Source organism: Haemaphysalis longicornis, unplaced genomic scaffold (assembly GCF_048455015.1).
Source record: "Haemaphysalis longicornis isolate Haplotype H1 unplaced genomic scaffold, Haemaphysalis longicornis Haplotype H1 scaffold_9, whole genome shotgun sequence".
NCBI lineage: Eukaryota > Metazoa > Arthropoda > Arachnida > Ixodida > Ixodidae > Haemaphysalis > Haemaphysalis longicornis.
The window spans coordinates 74,981,599-75,000,527 of record NW_027526460.1 but is presented as its reverse complement, the minus strand read 5'-3'; the positions used below and the strand labels follow the sequence as shown (position 1 = coordinate 75,000,527).

Below are 18,929 nucleotides of genomic sequence, written 5' to 3'. Positions count from 1 at the left end.
CGGTAGCCCTTAAGGTTAACACAAAAATGGTATCCTAAAACTCACAAAGGAGGCTCTGATCTGTAGCCGTTATGTTTATAATAGCGTATATAGCCCTTGAACAGAGATACCTGCGCCATGTTACGTACTATTTACTGGGACACGTGGTATGGAAGTGATGTCATGTAACACTGAATTATACACGTTATTATTGTATATTTTTATATATATCGGTGGCAGGTTTTCCAATAAATATGTTAATGTTTTAGTTTGTTTCGGGCTGTGGCTGTTTTTTTTTTTTGTATGTGGCCTTTTCGTAGAGTTGTCTTTACACCAACTGTAAGAGGGTGAGATATATCATTCAAGCAATAGATAGGCTGAAGTCAAAACCTCTAAACTATAACCAAGACATCCAATGCTACTCTTTATAAAACTCAGCCAATCTGCCTAAACAGATGTTCAAATGTAGCCGCAATGAGGAAGAAAGCTTCTGCTTTAGCGAAGCGGAACTGCTGAGAAATAAGGCCGATAAGATATATGCGTAGATATTTTTGCTTTCTAAATAAGTACTCACCAAGAAAGTTCAGAGAAATCAATTTAACCCCGTGTTTCTTCACGGAAACTTTGTCCCCTGCTTTCACTATCTGTCCTGAGAACTTGTTCAACGGCTTGCCCGCAGTATGCGAGTTGCGGTCGAGCGGAATCGTGGCGCTGATTTCGGTCGAAGAGTGCAGCGCGACTGCAGCCTTGGCCGCAAAGGCCAGGAGGGCCAAACTGCCATTCCTTGCCTTGCACACCATTGGATGCACCCGGGAGGACGTGCTCTTTCCGCGGGAAGCCGGAAGGGGCACCGGTCGTACAGCACAGAAGGCAAATGATCAGGAATCATGGACAGAGAAAGAAGACCCTGGCATGTTTTTCGAGACTCACCTGGATGCCATGGACATACAGGTCGTTCTGCAGAAGTTGACGACCATGCAAGTGTACCGGGCGCTCGTCGTGTATGACGCGGAATTCGGTACGGCCTTCTGTCAGCAAGGGCGGATTCTTTAGTGTTATGGGGAATAAATGGAAACACGATGGGAAAATCTTAAAGATAAAATTCGCCAGATGCACTTACGTCTGGTTAAGAATAGCAATGCGAAACCCTTTTATCGCCGCTGTGTTGTAGCAAAAATTCGTTGTTGAATTCGAAATTCGTAGTTCTCTGTAGTTGAAAACCCTCCTCGTTACCACATTGTGATACTTGAGTCTTTTTCCTGACGCAATGTCAGAACAGATCAAAAGCGTCGAAATTGGCTTACTAGCTGCGCCCTCACTGGGGCGGAATTCAGGCGTCACGTCATGAATATTTTGACAGTAAAATTGGCACCTAAGAACTTTAGGGGACTAACTCTTTTGTGTAAACTTACAAATTGCTAGAATCTGCTAAAGGCGCCAAATGAAGCAGTAAGCAAGCGGTGTGTGAATACCTGCAGAGTAACCGAAAGTTCTGTTTGCGAGCTGGTCATAAAATTTGAATAGAGGATGCATCTCCAAACTCTTGGTTTTGCTCATGACGTAGCCATAATGAGTTGAAGGCCGGGCCCACAATGCTTGGTTGGGATCTGTTAACCTTGCAAAGTTAACAAAGGATATGTTCCGCGCAGCAAATGTCGCGCTCACTCCAAAATAAAAAAAAACTGCCAGTTGCCATTTACAAATGTATTTCTGTGTTCCTGCTCCGGGAATGCAGGCCGCAACTACTTTCGTAGCTCCCCGACAGCTTCTTGGTTGTTTGTTTGTTTGTTTGTTTACCCATCTGGAACTCGCAGATACCGAAGACCTTACTTTCAGTTACTTTGCTCGTGTGTGCAAGGCAGCATTGGGGAGAAATATTTGCAATGAAGTAAAAGAGGGAATGACGCGTCTCGCTGCCGTTTTTTTTACCTGCAATGCTACTCGCATTTCAAATACTTTGGGAACCCATCAAATACTTAGGAAATCGAATTTCTAGAGAAAAATGTATTCTCAAAACTTCGAGGACACGGCAGTGTAAAAGTACCCAATGCGGTTTTCTTCCTGTCCTATATTGCAGCCATTCACGGCCTGGGGCCGCTGAAGGAGCAGGCCGAAAGCCACAACTTCACCCTTTCTTTTGTGCCTCTGGAAGCGAATCGCACCCGTGTCAAGGAGGTCATCAACCAAACCCTCTGGCGCCTGAAACAAATCAACAGCTACTTCACCTCATTTGCCATGCTCCTTTTTTCTAGCTTCACCATAGCTGATCGCTTGGAAGCGGAGGTGAGTTGCACAGTGAATTTTTTCCTAGCCTCTTCCTATTGCTGTAATGCTGTAAAAAATTAAGTGGTACTCGGCCGCAATCGCAATGCTCAGAAAAATATCTCCGGAGAAAGACCTTGCGTGATTTTCGCAAAATTAGACGTTCTTTGATGTGTAAGCATGTATTTGTGGAAGTTTAACACTTTAAATATCCCATGGCTAAACGTGGTTGAACTAAGTCGACAGATAGGTAGAGAGTTAGGTCGATAGGTAGCTCGATCGAAACAAGGTCGAAAGATAGCTCGTATTTTGCTACGAGAGCACGCAGTGAACGCTCACAGACATCTAAAAAAATGCAGACGCTGCTCGGCGGAGTCACGGCTGCAGGTGAGAATGCTCAGTTGACTTGGATGCACCTCGCGCATCTTACTGATCGTGCGCTCTTATCTTGTCTGTGCCCCAATACATTGAGACGCTTTCACTCCGGAAGCGCACTAGACAATGGCTTGATTTTGGACGAGGTTGAAGGTCCTATTGAAGAAATAAGGCGTTTCACGGGTTTGCAAATCAAATAGTGGATTGGTCCTAAAAGGGAACCATTTTCTTTGATATCTGAGTTCCACATAGTGTGCCTTTTCAGTTTGTCATTTTTTATTGCGTTAAAGCAGCGCGCTCATGGTCAAAATGGCCACTTAGCGCCGTAAATGTTTTATATGGTGCGCAAAAATTTAAATGCATTTGATTGAGGAAAAAATATTTACTATAAAGTTGACTGTAGAAATCTCGCTTGGGATATAATCTTCGTTATTTCCTTCGTGCTAACTCATATTACACGCCATAAGAGTTGCCGGTAAGTTATCAGACAATCCAGAAAGAAGTTCATTTCCTATATGTTTTTGTATATGCAACCTCCTCATACGGGAGCATCTTTTTGTGGCTCAGACCCACTCAATGTTTAGACTAAAATACTGCACCCACGAAAACTATACTCCTCAATGAGAAATTTCTGCGCTGCGGGAACTGCAGTCTTTTCGGTCACGGCGCATATTTGCTGCGTCTCAGGAAGTGACCGCGTGATCAGCGAACGCACGGCGGCACGCGCTACTGTGCCGTTGTCTTGCAGCGCACCACCGCCGCCGGCGAGCAAGTAGTTGCAAATCGTGTTTGATCCTCCCACGCAAATGTCACGTGGTTCGGATCAGCCATGCATAGAGAAGCAGCGAGCCTATTGTTACAAATCGCGTTTGAACCTCCCGCGCAAATGTTCCGTCGTACAGATGACCACACGGAGAAGCAGCAAGCATGTTGTTGCAAATGGTATTTGAACCTCCTGCGCAAATGTCACATTGTAAGGATGAGCCACGCACGGAGAAGCATTGCGCACGCTGTTGCAAACCGTGTTTAAACCTCCCGCAGAAACGTCCCGTGATTAGGTTGAGTGGCGAACGCAGCAGCTCCTGGAAAAAGTGCGAGGTGAAGGACGCTCCTTGTAGGTGACGTTGCTCCTTAGCGGCGATGTATGGCGAAAGTATGAGGGGACGTAGTGAGACAGAGGAATATTCCCATTTCCCCCCTCTGGCCAACCGGCCTTCCTTTCCCAATAAAGGACTTTACTACTACCACTACGCCTTAGCCCCCCGTGCTGCCCTCTCCTTCACACTTTCGCAAGACGCTGCCCTCCGTTTTTTTCCGGCTTCGCTGCTTCGTCCGCTCACTCAGTTACGCAGACATCGACGGATGCCTTCGTCGCCACCACCGCCGCAACGAAACCTAGGTACCGGGCGCCAAAATTCTGCGCCCTAAAACGTCTGTGCTCTCCGCCAACCATTCAAGCAAACTTTAGCCTTAAACGCGGGAAAATTGTAACTGCGAACCACATTGATGCGTACAACAAAATACTTCTCATTCAGAGTGGATTCCGCTTGCCTTTCGCATGCCGCAGCTCATTGATGAGGGAGTGCTCGACCCCAGCATGCGGACCCTAGCCTTCTACAGCGGCTTCGACCTCGGTCTGTCCGGTCGGTACAAACAACACCACATTCGTTACCCGTACGAGAAGGTAATCTACGTCATCCTGCGCCGGTTCCACGAAAAAGCGAGGAAGCTCCTAAAAACGGCCACCGCTCAAAGGAACTCCGAAGACAAAGCGGTGAGGAACGGGCTCTGTTCGAATCTACGAATGATGCGAAACTGGTGGGCTCGTGTTGTAATAAAAACCCCCAAATGAGAACTCTCAACCGCATATGAGGTTATCAAACACGGCGTTTCCTGTGATAAGGGTCACATAGGAGGGTGTTTATACAGGCAGGGTATATAGGACGAGAGCCACAGAGAGGCTATTTGGGATAGGCATAATAGATAACTGCATAGGATATCTGTCCAGGAGACTGCCACAACAGGCCCATATAGAAACTTTGGAGGGGTGATCTCCTTCACAGCTGTCTCATTCATGGTGCACAAATGCTTTATGTGGTAGCTTTGCGCGCGCCAACTTCGTGCCATGACGCAATCCAGGCGTGATCGCGCTGAACGACTGAACAGCCCACGTACTCCTGCGAGACCAAAGGAAAGACAAATGTGCCGTTCGACACTGCGTTTGCATATATATTCTTATAGATGAGTGCTCTAAAACAGATAATTGGACATTCTTTAGCTGCTAGTTGGATAGACTTACGTCCTGTGGGCCTTCATCTATGGATAGAATGCTGCGCATGTGCAATAAGCAAAATGTTGTAATTAGGCACATCCGCACTAGTAGTACATCGCACTAAGCAGAGCGTACGATTTCGCCAATGCCAAGTTGCAACAAGTAGCGCTGCGGAGGGTACTGCAACAATTGCCTGATTTAGAAGGTTAACGATCACACTAAGAGTAACTTCCGGATATCCTTTACCAATAAACTGTGTTCAGATATACCGCGCAATCCTCTGTTGTTACGCAGTCAGGCATTGTGAAGGTATGAGTTTCCTTGTAGCCTTCGGAATGCAGGTTCTTCGTGTCAAGAGAGGTAAGCGTGAAGGGGGAGTATACCTGCGGCAGCTGACGCGGTAAAGGGTGAGCACATCAGGTTTGAGCACAGGGTTGAGCACAAGGGTGAGCACATCACGGCGAGGAGGCTGCCGGTCGGAGATGGCCTGGCGTGTATGCTTACGGGCTGCGGCGTAGCTTGCATAGTTCCCGAAGAGCCCGGTGCGGTGGGGTGCCCGGATGAGAATGATGTCGGAACGATGGGGTAAGCATGAATGATTAGGGCGGAGGGAGTACTATGAAACTTGTTAAAAACAAAGTATTGTTAGGGGGAGCGATAGCCTCCTCTCCCCTTCCCGAAAGACCGGTTGAACGAGCAAAAAGCTTTGATAACCAGGCTTCCAATGTGCCAAAACGGTCACTTGAAAATTGCGAAAAAGGGACGGTTCTTGATAACGATATACACGCAGCGATTATAGAGAAGTACAATAATATACCACTATTTCAAAAACCTCGTATTGGTATGCCTTTAAATAGTTCATAGATATGTTTGCTTAGTGCGCGAAAAATCTTCGCATGGGTTCGTGCTATGTTTGAGATTTGGGTCTTTCAAGGTTTCACGATTGATTGGACGCACTTGAAGCGTAGTTGAGACGCACTTTTAGCGAAAGTTCCGGCGCACTTTTAGCGAAGGCCCTGACGCTGTTTTGACGCCGTTTTAATGTCACAAAGGTTCTTGCTTCCCACAACTTTCTTTTTTAAGGGATGGTAAAGTTTGTATAGCGGCTCAAGGTTCTTGGGAGTCAGCGATGTCAGTTAATTGTCTTAGGCTGTAAAAATTCTTCGCGCAGCGGCTGCTTATTCGGTCGTTGTTAATGCCCGGAAAGTGTCTGTCTAGAGCTGTTGTAGCAGTTGGTTCCGCGTTTCATCACGATGGGTGCTCTAGGTATCTTCTGTTTCCTGGTCTCGACGCAGCTCAGCTTTGCCGATTGCTTCGCCGTGGTATTTCTGAACGTCATCATGGAATACATGTCCAGTGTCCGACTGCCAGAGACAATGGACAGTGGCACTGCAATGGACGACTTCCTCGAAGGAATGAAGAAAAACCTTACAGTAAGCCTCAGCACAGACATCACTGCAACAGGCAGAGAAGTTGGAATGGTGTATAGTTGTTTGCAATGAAAGTCGGGCAAGAAACGCAAAGCTAGGAGAGCACAATATTGCAAATTACAAATTATTTCTTGGGGCTGTTAAGCCGATGATGAGCCTCCGCTGACATTCAGCGTAGAGTAATACTCGGTAGTCGCCGTTAGTTGTTGGGCCCGTTGTTGTGGCTGTCCGTGTCTGCGGAAGCACGACGAAGCCTACTAGAGTGAAGACCAGGTTGAGCGGAGTAGTGGTCACGTCCTCCGTGTCGCTTTTACTTCTGCCTGGGGGGCTAACGAATGTTTTGTGCCTTTTCATGCACTGGCCACATCTTTCCGGCTTCTGCAATGGTTAGCCAAAATGCGCTGCTTAAGACAATTAACAAAGGCCAGCTTTAGCACGCATTTTCTTGTTCAAGAACCGCTCAGTTGTTTTGTATCCCACAGTGCTTTCCAGACCGGTAAAACAAGCGCTGATGCGCATTACGCGCGGAATTTGTAGAGAATATGTGAAAACATCACGTCAGTATCTCGGTTTATGTCCTCCCGAGTTCTCTTAGTTGCTATTAAATTTTCTGTGCTTCCTGCTGATCGACAGCCTGAGGAAACATAGCTTCTTTGCGAAGTCCGGAAGCATTTTAAAGTGGCGGGCTGGGGCGGGGAAAATTGACGGGATAAGTCGTGTCAATTCGACAAGGCAGCAAATGAACCCTTTCTTCTTCATGAAACCACATGACCATGACTCCCGCAGAAATCTTCACAGGATTTAGCGTAGCACGGCGCAATAGATTGTCCTGTCTCCAGCTTTTCGTTAGTTAGCCTCAACTGCTGTACAGGTGATGATGGTAGCCCCGGCTTCAAGTTAGGCAGGCCCTGCAGGTAATCTTGCGTGATCATCTGGCAATTAACGAACCTCTTATTCGGTGCTTCAACGGCGTCTGTAAAGCACTCATCGGTATGTCGCCGTCCTGACATGAACCATGCGGATGCCTTGGTCCCGACACTATGCACACACTAGGAGTAGTTGTCAGGCATGCTGAACCAGTCGTCGTGAAAAACGGCCGCAGCAAACGACTACCGGAAACGAACAACAACATATTTACGAGGTGAAAGCCCCATTGCGGCATTGGCCAGCAAGCAGCCAGATAGCGCGTTCTGTAGACCACTCACGGTGCGGCGCCCAGGGCGCGGCCATATTGGCCGACGTGACGCCATTCGCCATGGCGGGCCTTTCCGAACGCGTTTTTGCCTGTGGTCTTTGCTGGGGCCTGTGCGTATCGGCGAGCGCCGGCACGGCTTGACGAGAAAATTTGAACCGTTCTTTCTTTTGATTTTTGCTATAAGTGGAAATTCACGTCTAAAAGTAGTGCGCGCCAACGTTCATAGGTTACCCCGTGACACGAAATTCCCCATTACCGTTGTATCGGCGCTGTTATGATCGGCATTATTTGCCTAGTTTCCTGCTCAGGCGTTGCGTCCAACAAAGCTGTACGACGGCTCAGTTTTTTTTTTTCGATTTTTACATGCTTTCCTACAGCAACATACTAAAAGCCAAGGGCTGTAGAATCGTGTAATAAAACAACTCTACGTGTATTAACGACATTCTAAAGCTTGTTTTGAAAGCTCTTCTTTCTAGCCTATGCTAAATTGGTGGGCTGTGGAACTACTGTATAATGAATATAAAGAATTGTAAAACAAAATACCTTTGCAGGGGGGGGGGGGGTGGAAGTTGAATGTTTCTACTTGATCTATTCAGCATGTTTCGACATGCGATAAAAAAGCTGCGGCTCTCCACGTATTAATTGTCAGCTGACACCATCGCTCTTGTATACCTGTTCCCCGTAATCAGCTGTTGCCTCTTCGGTATGTTCAAACTGCCAGATGTGGCATACACTGCATGGAAAAATCGCATGTGCAGAGCGCATAACTTTAAGCGCCCACGTGTCCAAATCTCGAAGTAGTACTTAGGGCGTACGGTAAAATTTTCAAGCTCTCAAATCGAGTGATCACATTTTGTTCGAAGATAAAACTTTTTCCCCGACCTGGCATATAAGATCTCTTATGTAAGCACTTTTTTATTTTTATATTGCGCATTGATTAAATATTTCGCAGCACATGCGACGTGACGATTTCTGGTTCCTTGGCTTTTATTTTCACTGAACCATTCGTGCGTTTTTTTTTTTTTTTTGCTGGATCAAGCTTTATTTATTCCCGGCCTAATGGCTTCTCTTAAATAAACATGCATGCTACCGATTCTAGCCTTATGTAATATTTAGATATTTAGTTACTGACAGTCGGAGTTGCTGATTTTCCTTTTGTAACAGCCTTTCACTTGTGGGTCTGCCTCAGACTACTCTGCAAATTATCGTTAGGATAATCTGATTGACATTAAAATACTTTCGCGACGAAATGTATTGCTCAATATATCACAGATATCGCCGTATTTGAGAGTGCCCTTTGAAGGGATCTGACACTTGCTGAAGGCGCAAGCTGTGCATACCACTGAAACAACAGTTGTAATTGATAAATGTGGAACTTTTTTATAGCAGAGCACCTTAGGGTTACGGCATGTCATCGCAGCTCGTCCGCGACACGCTATCTCGCCTCTGCGGCACGCGGCGTCACGGACCCGAACAGAGTGCCGCGGCGTCCCTCACCCAAACGGATGATTTGAAAAGATACCCTCTTGCCCCTCGATTCAGCATTTTTGGCAAAAGTTGAGAGGATACTTCATCAAGAGGTTCATACAAGCAGTACCGTTCGAAAGTCCTGAAAACGCTGGCACTTCTCATACATGTCCCCATTACTTTGCGCAAAGAAAACTGCACGTACGTTTGAAGCAAACCGGGCGGCCCCTCGTTCATTTAGTTTGGATTTCTTATTGGGTTAGTGTTTACGATAGTGAGCGAAAAAATGTAGCCGCCAAAAAAAGCCTCATTCAGGATGTCGCAAAAAGGCTCCAGCACGTGGAGATGAAAGCAAGAACACGACGAACAGACCTCCAGTTCGTTCCGTTGCAGCCAGCACAAAAAACAAAAGATAAAGAAAAGGATGCGAGTTGTCCCATGCCGACGCGCGCGAGCAATTTAAAGGGGGAAAAATTGAATTGCATTGAGGAAACCTTTCTTCAATTAATAAAGACAGAGGTGTGAGACAAAGAGGGGAGAGCGTAAGGGGTGGTTGCAAAGACCGAAAAATGGCCGCACAGCCTCTATGGAGAATCAATGCCTTGCTCTTCCGACGGCTTTCATGTTGAGCGGAACTGATCTAATTTAACTTCTTAAAGGGACTCTGCAACACTTTCGATAAGCGCTTTCACTCTTTCCTTCGCGTCTGGAACCACTGCGAAAGCTATAGTTATCGCGAGCACGGAGCGGCACTGCGTGCATTGCTCGTCGCGCCAGCTACGCCTTCCATTTCTGCATTGTTTTTGTGGCTTTTTTTAATTTTCTATAGAAAAGCGTTCATTGCCGCAACTGAAGGAAAAACGGCAAACAACCGTCACATGTCCTTAGTGACGTAATTCGAGCCGTCGAAGATCGTCAGGACCAGGAAAGACAGAAAAACCTTTTTAGCGAGTTTACAAGTTATCTGATGGGCATGGAGCAGTAATTTTTGGCTGAGGTACTTTGTGACCCCCTAATCAAGTGCTGGGTGTGTTGGGTAACTACGTTCTGCAAGCATTTAGGATTTCAGTAAAAGTTTAAAAAGTTTTGCAGGGTCACTTTAACCATACTTGGCCTGTTTAATCTGTCGTGTTTAGCGCGACAAGCCAGGCATCCTGGGGTAATCTTAACTGTTGCGTGCGAATGACTGAATCACACTTGGTGGTGATGCGCCGGGAAGGTCACTTGTTTCAGCAACTTGCAGCGCTTTTCCGAATTCCCTGTTCCGTTTCACGGCGACCAACAAGCGTTTAACTGCTGCCACGATATTAAATCATGACTTTTCTTTGTGCCTAATCTATTCTGATAACGACGCAATTCGAGCGGACCATGACAGCCTGCGGCGAAACCAAAACTGGAAGGGCCAGTAGTTGCGGCATACGGCGACAGCGCCATCTGGTTGAGGCGGGCCTAACTATTCACGGTAAACGGCCTATAACACTTCGCACTTCCGGCGGCGAACCTTATGAGAGCGTCACCTGCGTCGTTTCTCCTGCAGCTGTCATGTGACTGATGTGCGCCAAGTGCTCGTGGCGTTATTTAGCCACCACCACGACGAAGATGATGATGATGATTGCAACTGCCATCCCCTTTGTACCGGGGTGATGCCGTGTCATCTTTCCAAAAAAAAAGCAAATATTAATATGTTTTACACTCTTAGTTTAATACTAGCGCTGCTCTTTGGGCAGGCACAAAAAGCTTATTAGGCACAAAATACTTATTTTTTTCTGTTATAGGTGGTAGCTGCCCTAGACAACATTCGCCTCTGCTTTTCGTCCACCAGGATTCTAATCTTCGTTTCGCCGTCTCGACAGCCTTGAAGTTAACTCCCTGTGTGCTACCACGAGGAGTCAAGCGGCCCCGTCTCCCTCGTTTCCAACTCCATGGACTGATATAGCTGAGATAATATGCTGCTTTTGTCCTGTATTAAGAAGTCCAGGTGAAGCCGCTCTTATTTGCTAATCGTTTTGCACCGCACGTGGGATTGAACAGCGTGACTGTTTCAAATGTAGTTTCGCCATCCCGCTGACATCGTGGTCTTGGTGGTTTACAGCGTCTAACATCGCTGTGTGATGGGTGCTTGGCGTTGCCTGTCAGAATTTCCTCATCCACTTTTCCTACCTGGCCATAACCCCGCCCATTCGCCTATAAAGAGTAAGCTGCCGGGACCTCTTGGTTTTCTTTTAGGTGGTGTTTCGCTTCCGATAAAAGTAAATGAAGTTGAGCCCGCAGGATGTGATGTCATCGACGCTGCTCTTTCATTCCGTAGTACACAGTTTGAGAATTAAAGTAAAGAAGGTCGGCGCCACATGTCTTCAAACGGTGTTGCGGTTGTGTAGGTTGACGAGTCTGACGCTGTGTAGACGTCCCGGGTTTTGGTACATTGTGGTGGACCTCTGAGTTCCCCAGTGGCGGCGCTGCTGTCAGAGAGTAAGAAGCACACGTTTTGCGAGGCAGAAGAGCTATAATGCAAATTAACAAGTGTTCGAGGCAGGCAACTTCAAAAAGGCAGGCAACTTCAAATTCTTTTTATAGTAATGCCATGTTCAGACTAACGACGTAACAGCCGTATCGTGCGCCATGAACGCAAAAAACAGCGTTTCCCGCAGTTTGGTTGGCTGAGATGTCAAATGACGTCATTATTTAAAGATATTACGACAGTTGCGACAACAGTCTGAGCCTGTCCTAAGCAGTAGAAAGTGTCTCCGTGATCAGCCTCGTCGTGTTCAGTCGGGATTTTCCACCAGGAGTATTCCTGGCTGAATACCAAGAATTTCTACATACAATTGAATTTAGTCTTAGTTTAAGAACTAAGAAGATCGAGGCACATTTTCCTGCGACGCAGTGTTTGCCTAAAAGACAGAAAAAGTAGGCACAACAACACTTGTGTTGCATTCTGACGCCGCATTTGCTTCATCGGCGCCTTCAATGTTTGCCTGCAGAGTGAAATGAAGACGCTGAGGATGCACCGCAGCACGATACGGTACTACACGTTCTACCTGGCTCCCGTTAGGTCGAAAGTGTACCGCCTAAAGCACGTCGATACGTGGAAACAGAAAGACGGACGACTCGAGCGTACGATCGTCATGACGGAGGTGGAGGCATACCTCAAAAACCGAGAAATCAAGGTGGCCCTGCAAGAGGTAAGCATTCCCCGACCCTTTTCAAGGCAGCTGTCCAATTCACGAGCAAACAGCGCACCGACTAGATGAGAAGTAGAGGTAGGACGAGCCACCACTGCCAGTCTCACTAACCTGTGTATTCATAGATTTGCACAAGTTCTATCTATGATTATAGTATAAATATTCGTTTATATACACTAAAAATGGCTTATTTATCGGAGGAACTTGGCAGAGGACGCTATGCCCTGACGGGAATAATTTGTTTACAAAACCTAAAATGGCTGATCGGAGTTGGAGCATAGCTAAAATTTTTTACACCGTTTTACCCAAAAAGGTGTAGCATAAGTTGAAAAAGGGTGTTGGGAACCCTTTACACCCTTTTTCTTGAATCTCAACACCCTTTTCCTAGCTCTACGCCCTTTTTGTGTGAAAAAAAAGGGTGTTGATCAACTTCAACACCCTTGGTTTTTCTTCAGGTGTTGAAAGGGTGGGAAAAAGGTGTTCAGGGGTTCATTGAATAAGGCCATGCTTGGAGGCGTAATAGCACTGTAAAGAACAAGACATCCCCTCATATACTCCTCTACTCGCAAGAAATGTTCAAACGCAAAAAAAATTATTGCTCGTATGAAATGATCGCTCGTTTCCATATGCGGTGCACCTCACGCCTCATGTTTAGCTTTGGCACATGAAACACCAATTTGAACCTCCAATAGTCGTGTGGCGAAAAGGGTGTTTACCGACTGCAACACGCTTGGCTTTCTGCAGGTTGTTAAAACGGCGTGAAATAGGTGTTCAGTCGCAAAAAAGGAACAGGGTAGCTTCGGGTCGACCTAGTTTTTTCCGGTGTTGCTACGTTTTGTTATGTTTGCTAAGTTTTGCAATGTTCTTGCTAAGCTAGGATGACCGCTGAGGGGTGAGACCACAAGGCTGTTCCAGTGTGTCCCCCCCACCCCCTGCCAGGGTATCCAAGGGGGAAACAAGCTAGGTAGGCCCCCAGCTATGCTGTTTCTCCAGCCTTGCACCCCTATTGCAACCTGCGCCATTTTTTTTTTGCCTTTTAGAATCCAAAAAAGACTAGTACCTTTGAAATGGTATAGTAAGAGGTGCGCATCCGCATACGCCCCTTGTGCTCACACTCTAACAGCTGTAAAGCCGGCTTCACTGTTACAATACGCTATCTGCGGTGGTGCACCCTTTACAGGTGCCGCAGTTGTTTTTTTTTGTATTTTTTGCTAACGCCACCGAAACTAGCTCAAGCTGAAAAAGCTTCACTGGTAATAAATTATGCCAATTCATATTGCTTTAAACATCGTGAGGTACAAAACACCCCCCGCTTGTAGAAAATATTCAGTCCACCCCTGTGAACAGGTACAAAATGCCTCCAAAGTTGGAGGTCTCTTCACCTTTTTCTTAGTTGGCGGTCTTTTCTTACACCCGTTTTCTTAGTTTCTAATACCCTAATTGGTAGCTTTACACCCTTCTGGGAAAGAAGGTGTTGAAATAATGAACACCCATTTTGAAGGGTGTTAAGGTGGCGGAAAAGATTTGTTTGGTATTTAATAAAATTATAGAAGTTATGGTACACAAAAACTACCTCGTAATTAAAACGATTTTTGCAAATCCGCGTCTTCATTTGCATATTCTCATAGTAAAACCAATAGTTTCAAAATTAGCGCTAAAATATCTGTTCTTCGCGAGAAGCCCACCGACTCAATCGGGGGGCTTTTCTTTGCTGGATGTAAAAGCAAGAACAGCACATGTATTACCACAGAACAGGCAGGATTTTAGGGAAGCAAAGGTCTAGCTTTGCCTGTACAGCCAGAAAAGCGTAGTGGCGGCGTCGTGAACTACCAAGGACGCCCGCTTCATGGCGCTCTAAACAAGGCTTTGTAAACATGGCGGATGCTCTTTGCACAGGGCGCTTGAGCTCCTCAAGAACATGGGTACCCTTGGCTACTGGCTGGCACGCTGGCCGCGTGTTTATTTGCGCCGCGCTAGTGAAGCGATGTTACGCCAGGGGACCAGATGGCCTCGACTGGCACAGACCACAGTGAGCAGCAAGTGAGAACAAATCGTTTATTGACATCCGCAAGTTTACAAAGCCCAGGACATCATTTCATTTCTATCGCTGCAATTGTACGTCGCTTTCGTGACAACTTTTTTTTTTGCCGAACAACTCGTTCACTTGCGCTAAGATTTCGAAGTAATGGCACATTGCTTCCAATATTCTGCTGCCCGTTCTTTTGGACGTCGCAACAAGTTACGAAAAAATATTCTTTTTAGACGTCGCAACAAGTTACGAAGGAAACAGACGCTTGGAAATTCTCTCGGACTAAAGCTGTAGTTATTGCGAACGCTATCGCTTACTGCGAACATATCGACATTTGAACGTAGCAACGGAACTAAACTCCGTGAGCGAGTGTTCGAGGCACGGTGTTTTTTTCTGTATCTCTTTTGGCGGGTGTGACGGGCCCAAATCACGCGCTAAGGAGCATCACAAGTTGAAAGAAAAATAAAGTAAATACCTACGGCATTAAAAATATTTATCTGACTTTCTTTACCAACAATTTGAAAATTTTAAAAGTACTCCGATATGCACGGTTGCATGAAAATTGCTAACTAGTTTAATTACAGTAATGTTTTTTGCATGCCCCATTATTATACTTGGTGCTGGCATATACAGTAGCTTTACCGTTCAAGAATAGGATGTACATAACGTTGGTATCAGCTGTTTATTACGCTCAGTTAAATTTCGCCTCTCCATATTCTTGGAGAACTGATGGAGACAAAATAATGATGTTCTTTTGATCCGCGAGCCGAGAGGACGATCTCGACTCGCTCCGATGACCGGCGACCGATGCTTGGAGCGGGTGAGGGATGAGGACTGCCTTCCTTGGTGGATATTAGGTTTATTTACACTATTTACATTACTCCAACTTTACATCAGGTCAGAGTGACGGTTACATTGTCACTCTGACAGCAGCAGCCTGTTCGGCCGAGATCTATACTGAACTAGATCCCCTCTCGACCGACCCTCGACCAAACCCAACACTCCGGTTTTGATACCAAAAACCCAGCCTCCAAAAAGGGGGCGTTCAAGAAAGAGAGAAAAAACTTTCAAAACAATTAATACAAACCATTGATTGGCCACAGGAATCAGCCAATCACACACATGTCCCCACCTGCGGTCACGTGACCCAACCCTCTCTCTTATGCACTCAGTGCGTTTCCCACGCACGCTGTTGCACCCGACCAGCAAATACAGGACATCTGCGGCCTAAAGTGGACACCCCATTACGTTCAGCGGGCGGCCTCTGCTCAAAGGCCAAGCCGGAGGCTTACAGCGCTCTTCGCGAGGCTACCATCCCCCCGCGTCTGCCTTGCCCCCTCGTCTGCGCGCGCGTCGGGACAATGCGGGAGTCGGCGCTAATCCCCTCCCAGACTAAGGACGCCGCCGCCTGCCGTCTGTCCCCCGGGAAGAGGCGCTTCAGGCCCAAACGATCGTCTTCGCGGCGAACGACCCGTCAACGACCAGCGCCTCCGCCGACGTCGCAGATTCTCCAACTTACACCGCGTGCCCTTTCGACATTAAGAGACATGACCATTTGGCTTCCCGTGAGCTCGTCATGAGGAATGACCCAGCCACCTCCGACCCCACAGAGGTACTCAGGCTAAGCGCCCCGTCTTTTGACACACAAAAGGACGGGCACAAAACACGCTCTCCGCGGCTCCGAACCTGGCGTCCGTGCGGTTACATGAAAGGGACACAGGATCGTAGCTATCTGCGGAGGCGACGCCAATACATGAGCCATCGGCGGCCTTCATTAATTACCTGCGGAGCCCGAACTTAACACGCTCTAGGGTGGTTACGAATCATGTGCTGTAATATAATACTCATGAACGAGATATTTCACTTGCTGATGACATATAGAATATAATTAAGCACGCTAGGTCTAAATAATTTTACTTGGGTCTAGAGTGGACCTAGCGGCTAGCTACGTAACAATAGCACATCGCACATTTTGATGTGTCTCAATATTTGCAGTACATTGAATACTCGGCCGAAGTTAAATATTTTTAGACATCGAATATTGTGTGCTTGAATTGAACCAGAACTATTCTATTCATACTCAGATATATGCAGATCACATGTATGAACGCATTGATATATGCTGACCTTTTTAACATTTGAGGAAAATACTTAGCACTTTGTAACATTTATCTGGAGGCAACACAATACATTTTCTCGTGCTGAGAACTTGATGTGGTCGCCTTCCGGTGTGTGCTTCTTTGTTCTTTGGTTGTATCTGCAAAACAAAACAAGGAACGAATAAAAAAGGTAAATTAAATTGGAAGAACGAATGCTTAAGAGAATAATGTCACACGAATTCAGGGAAACAACTATAAGTGGAAGTTAAATATACATAAACACACCAGTCAGGAGCATGGCTGTCATATCACGCAAGCACGAAGAGTTGAAATGGCCTGCCAGTCCTTGGTGCAGTTGTTGCGTGCGCCGACAATGTTGAAGGTTCAGCCAGAATGTCTAAATGAACACCGACCTGTGAAAAAAAAATAACGCAGTATTTTTTAGTTCACGCGTATTAATCATGACGCAAGCATCAGCTGTCACAAGCCATGCTAATGTAACCTAACTAGCATCAACACGTCTCTATGAAGGCAAACTTTAGTTGTAGTAAAGCGCTGTTGACTAAATGCTCACTAACGCGTCAAAACAGAAAGGCAACCGTTAGGTAAAGCTCGGCCGAATAACTGTCTTTTGGCAGCCTCAAAACTTCCATCCGAAATAATGCCACACCTTTTGAGGCAAATGAGCCCACAACTTTTCGGGTTCTAGATTGTCAGAAATGTTCGAGAGCGGCCAGGAGAGTTGAGGGGCTGTTTCTTAAGGGTTTTTCTTTTTTTTTCAAGTTTTTTTAGGTAACTGCGCATGCGCTCTGATAAAAAACTCCGAGGAACGCAAATTTTTTATTTGAATCATGTAATAAGACAATATTCCAGCGGAAGTCACGCACAAATGGGGTATTGATGGCGACAACTGTTTCGTTTGCCAAGTTTTTTAAGCGGAGTCCATAACACTACCTTCTGTTGGTAGATTCAAATATTCTGGCCTCTACAGCTGTCTTCCGATGCGGAATTTCCAACATTTGTCACTCCACAAGCACTCAATTCCCTTTTTTTGCCAGTCCTCTGAACAACTGATCGAAGCAAAAGCACATAACAGCAATAACAGTCATGAAACCAGTGCTCCGCGCACATAGAGACGGTGGGCCATTGCAGCATTTTCAATTTGAATTGGCGGCTTTGTGGTTGCGAATTCAGAAGCGAGGAGGTGCTTCTGTCAGCTGTTTGTAAAACGTTGCGTACATTTTTGCTCAGTGGATGTTTGATGCGGAATTTGTTAATAATATTTTTAAACAACACATTGTAAGCGAACTTTATTGGCTCTCTGAGTCACGGAATGAATGTTTTGTATTCTCTACCAAAAGTAACCTTTCGGTTGCGCCATCTGGTGGACTTGATGGTCGAAAACTGCGGTGTAGGTTGGTCACGTGGGGCGTCAATTTTTACGCCGCCTATAGGGAAAACAGGGAACGTCCAAGCTTGAGAGGCCTGGTATTACTAAGTAAGTATGCACTCCCTGTACCACTTGCATCCCGTTGGTTTTCTTGCTCGATTCATTTGGGTTCCAACTGTTTGTGTTGAATGCTACGCGCTCCGCCAATTCACATTGCCACTGCGCATGCCATCACCTTAAAAAAGGAATGTGAGGATGCTCAACACCCTTTTTTTAGTGTGTTGAGCATCCTCAACACCCTTTCTTAAGGGTGTTGAGCTCAACACTCTTTTTTCATCCGTACACCCCTTTTTAAAAAAAAAAACACCTTTTAAGGGTGGTAGCCATGGGACAAGATTTTTACAGCCTTTTCGGCCAAAAAGGGTGTAAAAAAGTTTAGTGTGCGGCATCAAGCGGGGTTCTCTCCATTCTCCCTCGAGGATCAAACACCTTGGTTTTAATACAAAAACTTTGTTTCCAAGTGGGGAGTAACAACACAGATTGAGAACACGCCTGCAGTTAACCCATATTTTAATGGCGCTCATTGGACGCAAAACGCTACAAATCACAGGCTTATGTAGGCCTAGTCCCCTTGCCTGATGGTATTTCCACCAAGTTGCCCGGGAAACTTTAAATGTGTTCCTCGAACACAAGTCAAACTGCAAAAGCAAACAATCAAAACAACTGAGAAGCTCTCAGCACTTAGTATCAAATTTCGGAACGGTACATCTCATGTCGGGATCCCATCCATTAAGTGCACGCCAATTATTGCACTGCGCGCAGTAAATTACTTTTATTTGTCAGCATGCGTCCCCGCGTTCAGATGGCGACACGGGTCCCGCGATCGAGAGATACGACTTGCCGGCGCACCCCCTCGGAAATGCTGTGCATTTGATCATGCCCCTCGCGAGGGGGATGTCTTTGTATCGTCTTTAATTTTATAAGCCGCTTTTTGCATAGTTCCTCACCACCTATCTGGAACCGCTCAGGATCGTGTGGCATTCTTGGTCTATGATGGCCAGGGCGATGGCTGTTTCTTTGGCTATCGCTAAAATCAAGCATCTATGTATTTTTCATTAAAGGAGCCATGAAGAGAAAATGCAAGTTGGTTTTATTCGAAAGATTTCGTGTTTTATAGTGCCCCCAGCGCTTGTCCGGATACAAACGGTGCTTTATTCACTGAGAAATTAAACAATTTAGGCTAACATTT

The 18,929-nt window shown here is 46.2% G+C and overlaps 1 protein-coding gene across 1 annotated transcript in view; it reads left to right on the top strand.

Annotated features, from left to right (window-relative positions):
• Positions 1 to 662: 662 nt before the first annotated feature.
• The window catches only part of LOC144151895 (glutamate receptor ionotropic, delta-1-like), a 62,031-nt gene continuing 43,764 nt past the window's right edge, over positions 663 to 18,929 (top strand). The window contains exons 1-5 of the mRNA XM_077683057.1: positions 663 to 997; positions 2,057 to 2,262; positions 4,184 to 4,390; positions 6,184 to 6,321; positions 11,962 to 12,162. Of these exons, the coding sequence (XP_077539183.1) occupies positions 892 to 997; positions 2,057 to 2,262; positions 4,184 to 4,390; positions 6,184 to 6,321; positions 11,962 to 12,162 (858 nt within the window). The 5' untranslated portion in view covers positions 663 to 891. The remainder of the gene's footprint in view (positions 998 to 2,056; positions 2,263 to 4,183; positions 4,391 to 6,183; positions 6,322 to 11,961; positions 12,163 to 18,929) is intronic.